The sequence below is a fragment of the Vicugna pacos genome, chromosome 1 (assembly GCF_048564905.1).
Source record: "Vicugna pacos chromosome 1, VicPac4, whole genome shotgun sequence".
Lineage (NCBI taxonomy): Eukaryota > Metazoa > Chordata > Mammalia > Artiodactyla > Camelidae > Vicugna > Vicugna pacos.
Window position 1 is genome coordinate 123,042,705 of NC_132987.1, and position 12,711 is coordinate 123,055,415.

At 53.5% G+C, this 12,711-nt stretch overlaps 1 protein-coding gene across 1 annotated transcript in view; it reads left to right on the forward strand.

Annotated features, from left to right (window-relative positions):
* Positions 1-4,228, forward strand: part of TRPM2 (transient receptor potential cation channel subfamily M member 2) — a 54,891-nt gene extending 50,663 nt beyond the window's left edge. Inside the window, exons 33-35 of the mRNA XM_072970134.1 lie at positions 817-918; positions 2,100-2,216; positions 2,879-4,228. Of these exons, the coding sequence (XP_072826235.1) occupies positions 817-918; positions 2,100-2,216; positions 2,879-3,004 (345 nt within the window). The 3' untranslated portion in view covers positions 3,005-4,228. The remainder of the gene's footprint in view (positions 1-816; positions 919-2,099; positions 2,217-2,878) is intronic.
* The last annotated feature ends 8,483 nt before the right edge of the window (positions 4,229-12,711 follow it).

A 12,711-nucleotide genomic window follows, 5' to 3' on the forward strand; every position in this document is an offset into this window, starting at 1 on the left:
CCAGTGGCTGCTCTGCTGGGGCAGCAAGTGGATGGGTACGTGGGGGCAGTGGTACGCCTGAGGGTCTTCAGACCCGAACCAGGATTCCCGGGCCGTGGGTGGCTCTGGTTCCTGCAGCCCCGAGCCCTGTGCCTGCCAGCCCTGAGCCCAGGCCAGCCCCGAGCCCAGGCCAGCCCCGCCCCCTGCAGGTCCTCCAGAGTCACCCAGCCTCCCTCTCCGGCACTGTGGTCTCTCCTGCCGACAGGCATCCTCTGAGCGGTGTCCCTGTAGCCCCAAGTGGGGTCCTGGGGACATCTGATGGTCCCCGCTGCCACAGCCAGTGAGGGGCCAGAGTACCTCTGGGGTCGAGGGGGATGGACATGACATGGACCGAGAGGGACTTCACATGACCAGCAGGGTCCCTGGATGGCTGGGGAGGGGAATGCAGCTACAGGCCCGTGTCCAGGGGCAGGTGGCATCAGGGGTGCCAGGGATCCCGGCGTGCCAGAGCGGAGGCTGAAAACAGGTGCAGGGTACACACACACCACGAGGTGGCTGGGGCAGTGGCAGTCAGGGTGCTGGCTACCCTACGGTGCCCAGTGTGTGCTCCTCAGAGGCTGTGCCTTTGGCCTGACACCCACCCACCCCACCCTGACGTGGGCTGACGTGGGCAGTGGGCTCTGGACAATGTCACTCGGGCTCTGAAGTAGCCACTGCCAGACACTTGTCCGCCTGTGGCTCCAGGGGGCTGGCCAGCTGCCCACGCTGGGCAGGCAGCCCGGGGAGGCAGGTCCCCGGAGGGCCTTGCCCACCTGCCTCCCCTCCCTGTCCGCTCAGGGCTCCCGGGAACCGGGAGAGACACTGCCCCGGAAGCTGAAGCAGGTCCTCCGGAGAGAGTTCTGGCCTTCCTTTGAGAACTTGCTGGCGCAGGGCATGGAGGTAGGGGTTTTTCTGCTTTGCTCCCACCTGTGCCTCCTGGGCCCCGCAGTGCGCTGGTCGTGGGCCTGCAGGATGGGTCCTGGGGCACCTGCTCCAGGCCTGCATCCCGCAGCTCCTGCAGGAAGTGCTGGGACCGAGCGTGGCCTCGGCTCTGGGCCCCCTCGCCTCCCCTCTCTGTTCTGGTGTTCTCCTCCCGAGATCGAGGAGGCCCTCGGGCCGGGCAGGCCCGGTGTCCGGCCCCTCCTTCCCGCACTCACTCTTGCTCTGCGCACAGCTGGGCACAAAGACGCAACTTGCTTTTTGAGTTAATTTGCGAAGGCCCTATTTTTAGGTCCGTATATACAAATGCACCTTGCTCTTTTTTATGACTGCGTAGTGCTCTGGGCCGTGGCCTGTTTAAGCAGCCCTGCGGCAGGCATGTGAGACAGTGCCGGCCCGTCACTGTGGCGTCTCAGGGGCATCTCAGGAGCAGACAGTCAGCTGCTGGCATTCACGGTTTTGACCTACAAGCCCAGCAGCTTCACGAGGTGTGTCCCGTGCAGCACCTCAGGGACCACTGCCACCTCTCCTCGTTCTACTTTGTAAAAACAATCTAAACTTGTTCACTGAGGTGAAATCCAAACGGGAAATGAGCCATTTAGAAGGGAGCAGCTCAGGGGCATTTAGTGCACTGCCCGTGCGGTGCGATCACAGCCGCCGTCCGGTTCCCGAGCGCTCCCGTCCCCCGGAAGGGGACCCCACACCCAGCAGCAGCCGCCCCCGCCCCCGGCTCCCATGGAGCTGCCTGTCTGTGGGCTCGCCTGCTCTGGACGGTTATAGGCAGAATCACACGCTACGCAGCCTTTGGTGTCTGGCTTCTTTCACTTAGTGTAATGTTTTGACATCTGCCACCACTTTTTAACCCTTCCAAGGACAGTGGAGCCCGGTCTGGATGCCAAGCCAGAGACCAGGAGGGAGATGAGAGGCCACAAGTCCCCGAGATGTTTCAGTCAGGGATGAAGGCTGTGCTGGGGAGCGGATGGACAGGGCAGGGGGCTGCTGGGTGCAGTGGACAGCTGTGTTCAGAGTGTCTCAGGTCTGGGCGGAGCGCAGGGGACACGTGGGGCCCCTTTCTCTGGGAGGAAGCTGGGGGACCCAGGGGTCTATCAGGGGGACCAGCTCATGCCTGCACCACCTCCCAGGTGTACAAAGGGTATGTGGATGACCCGAGGAACACCGACAACTCCTGGATCGAGACGGTGGCTGTGAGCATCCACTTTCCAGACCAGAGCGATGTGGAGCTGAAAAGGCTGAACTCTGTATGTGGCCTGGGCCTCAGGCTCTGAGGGATGGGGGGACTTGGGGCATCAGTGCTCTGGAGGGGCCTCGGGGCCTGCAGGAAGGGGCCTGATGGGTTCCCGGGCCTGGGGCCAAAGGGACCTGCACCGGAGAGTAAGGACTGCGGGGGTTAGAGCCCTCCTCGAGGGACCAAGGGGGCACCCGGGTGAGGCCAGAGGGCACCAACATGTGGCTTGGGTGGAACCAAGGCTGGACGGGTACCCTGGGGGCCTCCAGGTTCGCACCCAGGGGAGGCGGGTTCATACACCTTTGTGGGGACATCGTCCCCTATACGTAGATCAATCCCGTGTGCCCCTAACCCAGAACCGGGACCGGGACCGGGACGTCCCAGGGAACAAAACCCGGGCATTGTTTGCAGGATGGAAACCCCAGAATAAGGCTGCGCCTCCTCCCTCTCCTCCTTCAAGGAGTTTTGCAGGCATTTTCTGACTCACGCCTGCAGTGGGTGATCTTACTGCAGTTTGGTAGAAGGATAACATGAGCTGGCCGCCAGCCGGGCCGGTAGCGGGGCTGGGAGCCGGGTCGTGGCGTCCCTGCCACCCTCTGAAGTCTGCAGTCCCTGGTGTCCAGTGGAGGCGGGGCCAGCTGGGGAGGGAGTCAGGATCCGTCTTTGTCCCCACAGCACCTGCACTCCTGCGACACAGGGATGTCCATCCGATGGCAGGTGGTGGACCGGCGCATCCCGCTGTACGCCAACCACAAGACCATTCTCCAGAAGGTGGCCACCTTGTTCGGGGCTTACTACTAACCCGGGGACACAGGCTGGGCAGCTTGGCCAGGCAGGCGGGGCTCTTCCAGCCATGGCCCCCTTGGAGACTGCAGGGGACAGAGGCCAACACCGGCCACTGAGGCACACGCAGCCCTGGACCTCAGGCAGGTGAGGGCGCTGCGGGGGCGCCGTGCGGTGTGGTTTGGGGATCTGCCGCCCTCACAGCCAGCTCGGGTGACCAGCTTGTGAACTGGAAGGCATTGGGGTGCCCTGAGAGGAGAGCCAAGTGGGGCACCAGCTGGCTCCAGCCACCCGGCAGTGCCACTGGGACCCTACCTGCCAACGCTGCCTCTCCTGATTCTGCTCGGCCCTCGGCCTGGACTCAGTTCCCTCCTGGCTGCGTCCTGTGGGCAGCGCGTCCACCACAAGAGGTCCATCGCCCAAGGCCTGGATTTCCTGGAGAGCCAGGATCCCCTTGTGGCCCCCCTCCTTGGGCCCACGCTCCCAAGATGCCCTCCACTGTGACCTAATGCGGACCCTCACCTGACCCAGGGCAGGGCACCACGAGAACCCAGTTCCCCGGGCTGTGAGCCCTTAGCGGGCCAGGAGGCCTGGCACGCTCGGGCCTTCTCCTGAGACGCAGAGGGCCCTGCCGGCGCGCCGTCCCAGGACCCAGGCGGGGAGGCGCAGTCGCACGGCGTGGCAGGGCCCTTCCATGGCCCAGACTCCTCTCTTCCCCCCTCCACCCCAAGAGCCCAGGGAGGGGTGGCGGTGGGTGTGGCCTGAGGGGAGGCTGCCCGGTTCAGCATCAGCGACTCACAGACCATCAGCATCAACCACCAGGGCCTGTTGGGGCCAGGAATGGTGTGCAAACCCAACGTCGAATCCGCTTTCCCATGTCAGCCCAGCCGGCCTCCTCTGTGCTTCCCTCAGATACAGTGCACACGTGGGCGGTGGTCAGGCCATATCTGCACCGCCGAAACCTCTTTGCCAGGCCAAGGTCCAGGCTGCAGTCCCCTCAGGTCCAAGGCTCACGGTTTCTCCTCTGATCACCCCCAACCCCACAGACACACACGTGGACTCCTTCTTTCCATTTTCCGAGGCCCAGGTTCTGGCCTCCCAAGTCGAGCCTCAGTCCCCGGTGCACCCCACCCCCCGCAGTGCTCAGAGACTGTGGAGCCTTGGGAGTCACATATCCAGTCAAACTAGCGTTCATGTAGTAGCACCAAATAAAGACATTTTAAAATTGTAAGGACCAAGAAATGTGCTACCCGTACATTCCTTTCTGAAAGAATTTTTCAGAGGTGAATTACAGAAAAGCAAAATACAGTGTGTCAGTCAGCTAGGGCTGCATAACAAAATGCCGCACTTGGGGCAACTTCAACAACAGACATTCCCTTCCTCAACATCGGGAGGCTGGACGTGGAGGGAAGGTGTGGACGGGGCGTTTCTTGGGGAGGGCTGGCTTCCTCCTTGTAGATGGCTGCCTCTCACTGTGTCCTCGAGTGGCCTTTCCTTGGGGTGCTCAGCGAGGAGGGGGGTTTTGCTTCTCCTTTTATAAGGCTACTAAACCCCTCACTCCATGCCCCGCCCTTAAAACCTCATTTAACCTTACTTCCTTAGAGGTCCTCTCCAAATACAGTCACACTGGGGGTTGGGGCTTCAATATATGAATTTTGGGGAGGGACACAGACACTTAGTCTATAACACACACACACAATTGAGCTCTGTGGAAGCAATGGAACCACCAACAGGATGTGTGGCTGAGTCCTACCATTGTGGAGGTGTATGTATTGTAATGTAAGAAGAAAAAAATTTAATGTATTTTTTAAATGGAAGTCCTGGGGATTGACCCCAGGACCTCGTGCATGCTAAGTACACACTCTGCCACTGAGCTGTACCCTCTCATCTGTAAAAAGAAAGTTGAATGAGAGCTTCAAGTGAGCCCCCCAGCTGGTCTCCCTGGGTGTTGGCAGAGGAACTGGCGCAGCCAGTCCAAGTGCAGAGAAGGTTCCTCTGCTCACGAGGGAGAAACAGATACCGACCAGCCCCGGCGCCAAGAGGAGGACGCAGGTGGTGAGGCCTGTGAGTGCACCCCAGGCCCAGGGTGCCCGCTGAGGACAGAAACGGGAGCGGCGTCAGACCGCCAGAGGGACGGGGCAGAGTCACCACCGAATCGAGGGAAGAGAAGGTGTCACTAGAAGATGCTTCATAGGAAGTAGTCAACACGCGTATGCAGTTATGACACATACAAATTATGAGTCTCATATTGGGGTAGAATAACAAATTTCTCCTGTTTTGTCTCTCTCTGCTTTTTAAATTCCTGTTTTTCTTTTTTTAAATTTTTTTTTTTATTATGGGAGGAGGCAATTAGGTTTATTTATTCTTTAACGGAGGGCCTGGGGATTGAACCCAAGACCTCATGCATGCTAAGCACACACTCTACCCCTGAGCTCCACCCCCATCCCTGTATCTTTCCTGCATCAGCTGGAAGAGACACGGACTAGCTGACAACATGGGGAAGCCCTAGGGCAGATGCTCTCCAAGGGGAGGGTGTGGAGCAGTTCCAGTGGACGTCGGAACCCAGGGCTCGAGTTTTAAGGGCAAAGGGGGTATTTGATTGGGAAAAGGTACAAATCCGTTAAGAAGGGAGCACTTTGAGGACCTGCTGTTCATCTGACACCATAGCTTTTTAAGTATGTAGCGCAAATTGGACAGGAAGTCCCGGAGACACAGGTAAATTTGCAGTAATATTTGAGATTTTTCTCTCAGAAATCAAGGAATCAAGAAGCAAAAGAGAACAAGGGCAGGATTTGAGTGATGTGATCAGCAGGGTAGAGGTGGCGCTGTGGCACGCGCCGACGTGTTAGGGTGCCTTGTGCACAGATATGCATCATCTAGTGCACTTACAAGTTACGTGTAACTTACACGTAAGTGTGTCTGTATGCACGTTATGCGCAGTATTTTAATTTAGGTGTACAACACAGCACGTATTTTCAGTTGTATAACCAGCCACGTGGAGTATGCACACATATGCGCACACTTCCTGCGTGTGTGTGGCTCTGCCCCCCGCTCCCGACAACAGCAGCAAGCAGGCCCAGAGGGGCGCGGGGTTCTCAGACACGGAACGTTCACAGAAGTCCATGCACAGGCCACCAGGGGGACCCCGGCCACCTTCCGGGGCAGCTCCATCACGGAAGAGCCCAGTTAGAACGCGGCCGTGCGCCGAAAGAGGACGGGAAATATGCCTCGTGGTTCCAGGGACATGAGTGACTGGTCCCCAGAGGGAGCCGAGGCGGTGTCTGGGGAGAGGCCCTGCGGGGGCCCGCAGCCCCTGCCCTCCGTCCTTCCTGGGGGGCCTCTGCCCTCTCCGCAGCATCTCGTCTCCTGGGAAGGAAGAGCAGAGCCTCTATGGGGAAGCGGGCACCGTCCTGGAGACTGGCTTGCGCTAGGCCCAGGGCCACCCCCACTGCACGGGGTTCGGGGCGGGCGAGGCCTGCGGGCTGGGCGCCGTCTAGGGAAAACCGAGGGAGCCAGCAGGCACCTCCATGCCCTCCAACTCCCCTGGCGACGTGCGCCTTCCAGGGGAGCAAGCTGGAACAAGACAGTGACAGGAGCCCAGGTCACAGCCTGGCAGGCCTGGCTGGAAAGACACTGGAGGCACAGTTACAACCTTCAATGCACATGTTTGAAAATTGAAAGCATGGAAGTAAATTCACTGAGATTATGATTGAAGAAGCTCAAAAATTAGCTGCAGCATCAACCTGGGGTCTCAGGCAGGGATGAGGTCAGAGCTTAATGAAAGAGGAAAAATTTAAGAATTGGCATGGTGAACAGATTCTGAACTCGGTTCTTGAAAAAAAGCAGAAAAATCCACAAAACTAGGACAGGAGGAAGAGTGAGAGTTCTGGGCGGAGGTGTGTGTGCTGGGGACGGGGTACACAGGGGAGGCTGACCTGGAAATCCCAGGACAGCTACTGGAAAGTCGAAGGCAGCCTCTGCTCCCCTGGGGAATGGACGGGCCCTTCGCTCCTGCAGCAGATCCTGCAGCCGGAAGCACCAGGCGGTTCGGTTCTGGGGGTCTCGGGAAGGATGCAGGGGCTGGGCACGGCCCCCCCCCCCTCCAGCTGCTCAGGCCCTGCACCCAGGGAGCCTGCGAAGGGAACCAGCACCAGGGGTTCTTCCTGGTTTTCCAGTCTGGCTTTTCAAGATCAGATGAGAGGTCTGGGAATTCCAGGAGACCCAGGGATGCAGGCAGCGTTGGGGAGGTTCAGCCTGGCCCATACTGCCAAAGTCAATCCATCCAGCGAGGCTCTTTGGCGAGCTCGGGGTGCCCGGTCCTGCCTTTGTGGTTCCTGGGCAGCGAGCGGGCTGTCAGGTGCCCTGGGTCCCCTCTCTTGGGGCAGCTCCCACCCCCGCCCACAAGCTGGCTGCAGTTGGCAGTGCCGGCAGCTTCTGTCTGGGCTGGAGTTCTGTCCAGCTGGACACCATGGAGGGCCAGGTGGGAGAGCAGGGCGGCTGGTACACACGGGGATGGCCTGCCACACCCCGAGGAAGAGTGGGTCTGGGGCTGCTTGTGTGGGGAGAGCAGCGTCCTGGCCACACATGATGTTTCATTCATCCCCACCCTGTGGCTGTGGCAGGCTCTGCGCCTCCACGCCCGTCCCCAGGGTGATGCACTCAGCCCTAGCTACCAGCGCAGCCTTCCTGATGGGGAAGCAATTAACCAGCCCGAGCGTCCTGCTTTACCCCTGGGGCCAGGAGGTCTGGCTCCTGAGTGGATAAATGAATGAGATAATCAGCCCAGAGCTCAGCGACAGTTGTAACGGAGGCTGCAGTGGGCAGACCACGTGCCAGGATGGCTCAGAGTCCGCGGTGGACAGTGAGCCGGCCTCTCACAGGGCCCGGCAGCCTGGGCCTGGCCGGCGGCCAGCGCCTCCTGTGGGGATTCTGACATCCTCACCAAGTGAGGCAGGCCCTGGACCTGGACGGACCCGGAGGATCACACAACATCACACAAGCACTCTGAACAGATCCGTCCATCCAACCATCTGTCCATCCGTGTGCCCATCACCCACACACAGAACCACCTGTGAACACAGTGTTTTCTTTTCCCAGAGCGTCAGGCACCTGCACAAATCTGAAACGGGAGCAGCTTGGTGGGTTTTTAACTCATGTTGATGACCAGCGCCCAGGTCATCAGGCCTGCCCCAGATGCCCGCTCACACCCCTTCCCGTCACCACCTCCACTGTCAGGGGTGTTGCCTGTCCTTGAACTTTCTGAGAACGGAAGCCACGGCGTGAGCTCCGAGTGTCCGGCCCCTCCCACTCTGCACAACGTCTGTGGCTCCACCTGCCTCCGCACTGCAGGTTTTGGTGGCAGCTACATTACTTTGTTGAATTCTTCTGCTGATTTTTCACTGTACCCAAGGTATTCATTGGTTCTATAGGAAAACAAACAAACAAACAGAAAACAGTAAGATGAAAGCGGTCACAAAGTTATGCCCAGGACACGACGCTGTTATCTTTAATTAAGAGCAGCCTGTGCACCTTTACTTTGCACTTAAGGTTCAAAATGAACAATAGAACAGCAGATGGAAGCAATTCCTCTTTCCTGAATAACGGGTACAGCGCTTACTATAACACTTTATATCTGTCTCATTAGTGTATCAGGAAAAATCAGAAGAAGACTAAGGGGGGCCCTTTCCTGTAGCACCTCCCCGAGGACGTGACATTGTGCTTTTATTAAAACTGAGGCAGAGTCGGTTTACAATGCTGTTAATTTCTGGTGTACAGCGTAGTGATTCACTCACTCATGTGTATATTCCTTGTCATGTTCTTTTTCACTATAGACCATCAAAAGGCATTGACTATGGGGGTGGGGAGGGTGGAGCTCAGCGGCAGAGGGCGTGCCCAGCACGCACAAGGTCCTGGGTTCAGTCCCCAGCACCTCCATTAAATAACTAACTAACTAACCTAATTACCGCCCCTCCTTCCCCAGCAACAGAAAGGGATTGACTGTAGTTCCCTGGGCTGTACGGTAGGGCCTTGTTTCACTTGTTGAGCTTATTTAAATATTAAAAATAGTCCATCATTTTGGGACTACCCTCTTCCGTCTGCCATATGATAAAGTAGCTACAGCTTCACGGCTCATCCTACTTTAATCTCATCAAGAGACAGTTGGCGGAATGCTCTGCAGGGTTCCTACACACGTGGAGGGACCCCGTGTGACCACAGCACCCCACCCTCCCCGGGCGGTGGTGTGATGGGACCTGAGGGAGGCTGTGGTGAGAAGCGACAGCCAACACCGCCCCTAAAGCGGCCACTGAAATAGCAGCAAAGAGTCCCAGTGGGGAGGCAAGTAGGGAGAGAAAATGGGCTCAGAAATACTCAATCCAAGAGAAGGCAGGAGAAGAGGAAAAGGGGACAGAGCGGAGGGACAAATGGGGATGAAACAGAGGAGGACAGACGGCAGCCTGGCCGGCCCACCCTCCTGGTGAATGTGCGTCACCAGAGCAGGACGTCACAGCACTTCCAGCCTCGTCCTGTGTCCCCAGTTTTCCCACTGGCGTCCGTGTCTCTTCCAGGACCCAACGTCGCATTCAGTTGCTGTTTGTCCTTGGTCTTCTCCAGTCTGTACCAGTGACTCAGTCTTTTCCTGTCTTTGAGGATCGTTTCATTTCTGAAGTGTACTGACCAGTCACTTTGTGAAATGCTTCAGTTTGGGTGTGTGTGATGTGTTCTCATGATTGAAAAGAGGCTGTGCATTTTTGGCGAGAATACCACAGAAGTGACGCTGTGTCTTTGTCAGTGCACAGCACCGGGGGCTACATGACGTCAGCCCGGCTTATTACTGATGATATTAACCTGGGTTACATACGTAAGGCGGTTTCCGCTGGGTTTCTCCACTGTAAAGCTATCGTTTTCCCCTTTGTCGTTAATATATTGAGGAAGACACTTTGAGGCTACGGAAATCCTGAAGGAAACTAAATATAAATAATTAGGAGGTTAAAAGTAAAAGAATGGAGGAAGATACCCCATGTTAACCCATGGAAAGGGAGCTGGAGTGGCTACGGTAGTGTCAGAAAAGTAGAGTTCAAGGCAAAGCACCTAAGGGTAAGGAGGCTCATTTTATACTGATAAAGTGTTCAGTTAACCAACAGGACATACTAATCTAAGGCTTCAAAATGCACAAAGCAAAACTGATAGAACTGTAAGGAGAGACAGACAGATCTCAGAAAAGCCAACACCCCTGTCTCAATAACTAAGTAGCAAGTAGATGGGAAATCAGTAATGCTGTGAGACACCTGAACCACACCATCAGCAGACTTGACTTCATCAACATTTCTAGAACCTTCCACAGAGCAACAGTAGAGCACACGTGTAAGCACACATGTAACAGGTATTAACACATATCCTGGACCACAAAATGCATCTCAATAAATTTAAAAGTACCTGAAACATACAGCGTATGTTCTCTACCAACAGTGGACTTAAGTTAATAATCAAAACCAGAACGATCTTTGGAAAATCCTCAAATATCTGGGAATGAAATAGCAAACTTCTAAACCCATGCATCAAAAAGAAATCAAAAGGTAAATTAGAAAGTATTTCAAATTTCATGAATATGAAAATGCAATCTGTCAGAGTTTCTGAGGTGCAGCCAGGGCAAGACTTAGAGGGAAATTAATAGCACTAAATGTCTATACAGGCAGACCTGGACTGATTGCACTTTGTTCTATTGCACTGTATAGATGTGTCTTTTTTTTTTTTTTTACAAATTGGAGGTTTGTGGCAATTCTATTGGAGCCATTTTTCCAAGAGCATTTGCTCAGTTCATGTCTCTGTGTCATATTTTGGTAATTCTTGAGATATTTCAAACTTTTTCATCATTATTACATCTGTTATGGTGATCACTGATCAGTGATCTTTGATGTTACTACTATGGCTCACTGAAGGCTCAGATGACAGTTAACATTTTTTAGCAATAAAGTATTTTAAAATTGAAGTATACACATTTTTTCTTAGACGTGCTGTTGCTCACTTCATGGACTACAGTGCAGTGGAAACATAACTTCTGTATGTACTGGGAAGTTGAGACTCAGTTTATGGTGACGTTCATCTCATCACAGTGGTCTGGGACAGAGCCTGCAGCATCTCTGAGGTCTGCCTGTGCTAGAGAAGAAGAAAGGCGAGCTCATCTTCCACCTCACAATCTACTAGAAAAAGAAGAGAAAATTAAAGTCGGTGTAAGCAGCAGACCAGCGTAGAAGCCAATGGGGGAGAAAGAAAATAAAACAGAGAAACCTATGAAACCAAGAACTAGATCTTTGAGATTATCAGTAAAATTGATAAATTTCTGTCCTGACTGATCAATAAAAGAAAGAAGACACAAATTGCCAGCATCAGGAATGAAAGAGGTGGCATCACTTCATACTCTATATTGAAAGGATGAAGAACTTCGTGCTGATTCAACAGATTAGATGCAATGGGTAACTACTTGAAAGACAGAAACTACAACATTCAGTCGAGGAAAAGATAACCTCAGCAACTCTGCATCCATTAAAAATTCAACAGCATACGCCAATGATAATGTATCACGAGCAAGTGAGATTTATGGCAAGGACACAGGTTGATTTAACACTTGAAAGTCAACCAATATGATCTACCATGTTAATAGACCAATACAAATACTCTTAATAGATGTGGAAAAAAAGTTTGACAAAATCAAATATCCATTCCTGATAAAAACTCTCAGTAAACTAGTAATCGAAGGAAATGTCCTTATACTGATAAGGGCAACTATGAACTACAAGACAATACTATTCTTAACGGTGAAAGACCAAGGCTCCCCCCTGAGATCAGGAGGAGCAGGGATATCTGTGCTCAGGCCTCCTGTTCAGTGTTGAACTAGAGGCTCTGGCCAGTGCGATTAGTCATGAAAACGGCGTGAAAGACGTCTAGACTGGGAAAAGGAAGTGATGAGCTTTTTATTTACAGATAACTTGATTGTACACACAGAAAACCCTAAAGCATCTATTAAAAAGTTACTAGAACTAGTAAGAGAATTTAGCAAAGTTCAGATAAGTAGACAAAAATCAATTTTATTTCTACGTATTAGCATTTAACAAAGAGAAACTGGAATTTAAATACTGTTTACAGTAACATAAAAATGCCAAAGATAAATCTGACAAAAGATGTGCGAGATCTGTAAACCAAAAACTATAAAACACAGATGAAATAAAGAAGGGCTTTAAATAAATGAGAAGCTATACCATGTCCACTGACTGGGATGCTCAATATTATCAAAGTGTTCATTCTCTCAGACTGATCCACAGATTCAGTGCAATTCCAAACACAGTCCTACTCAGCTTTCTGGTAGAAGTTGTCAAGCTGATCCTAAAATTCATGAGGAAATGCAGAGGATCTTGGATGACCAAAAGAACTTCATGAAGGAACAAAGTTGGAAGATTTATATTACTTGACTTCAAGAATCCTTATAAACCTACAGTAATGAAGACAGCTTGAAACATTTGCATAAAAACAGACAAATAGACCAACTGAACACAGAGAGGACAGAAACAGACTCGTGTATGTCCAGACCACTGATATTCAACAAACGGGCAGAAGTAATTCAGCAGAGAAGGGATTATTTTTTCAACAGTCCTGGAAAACTGGACATCCATTTGCACAAAAAACCCCCACTTTGAATCATCTCTCACATTGTATACCAAACTAACTCAAAA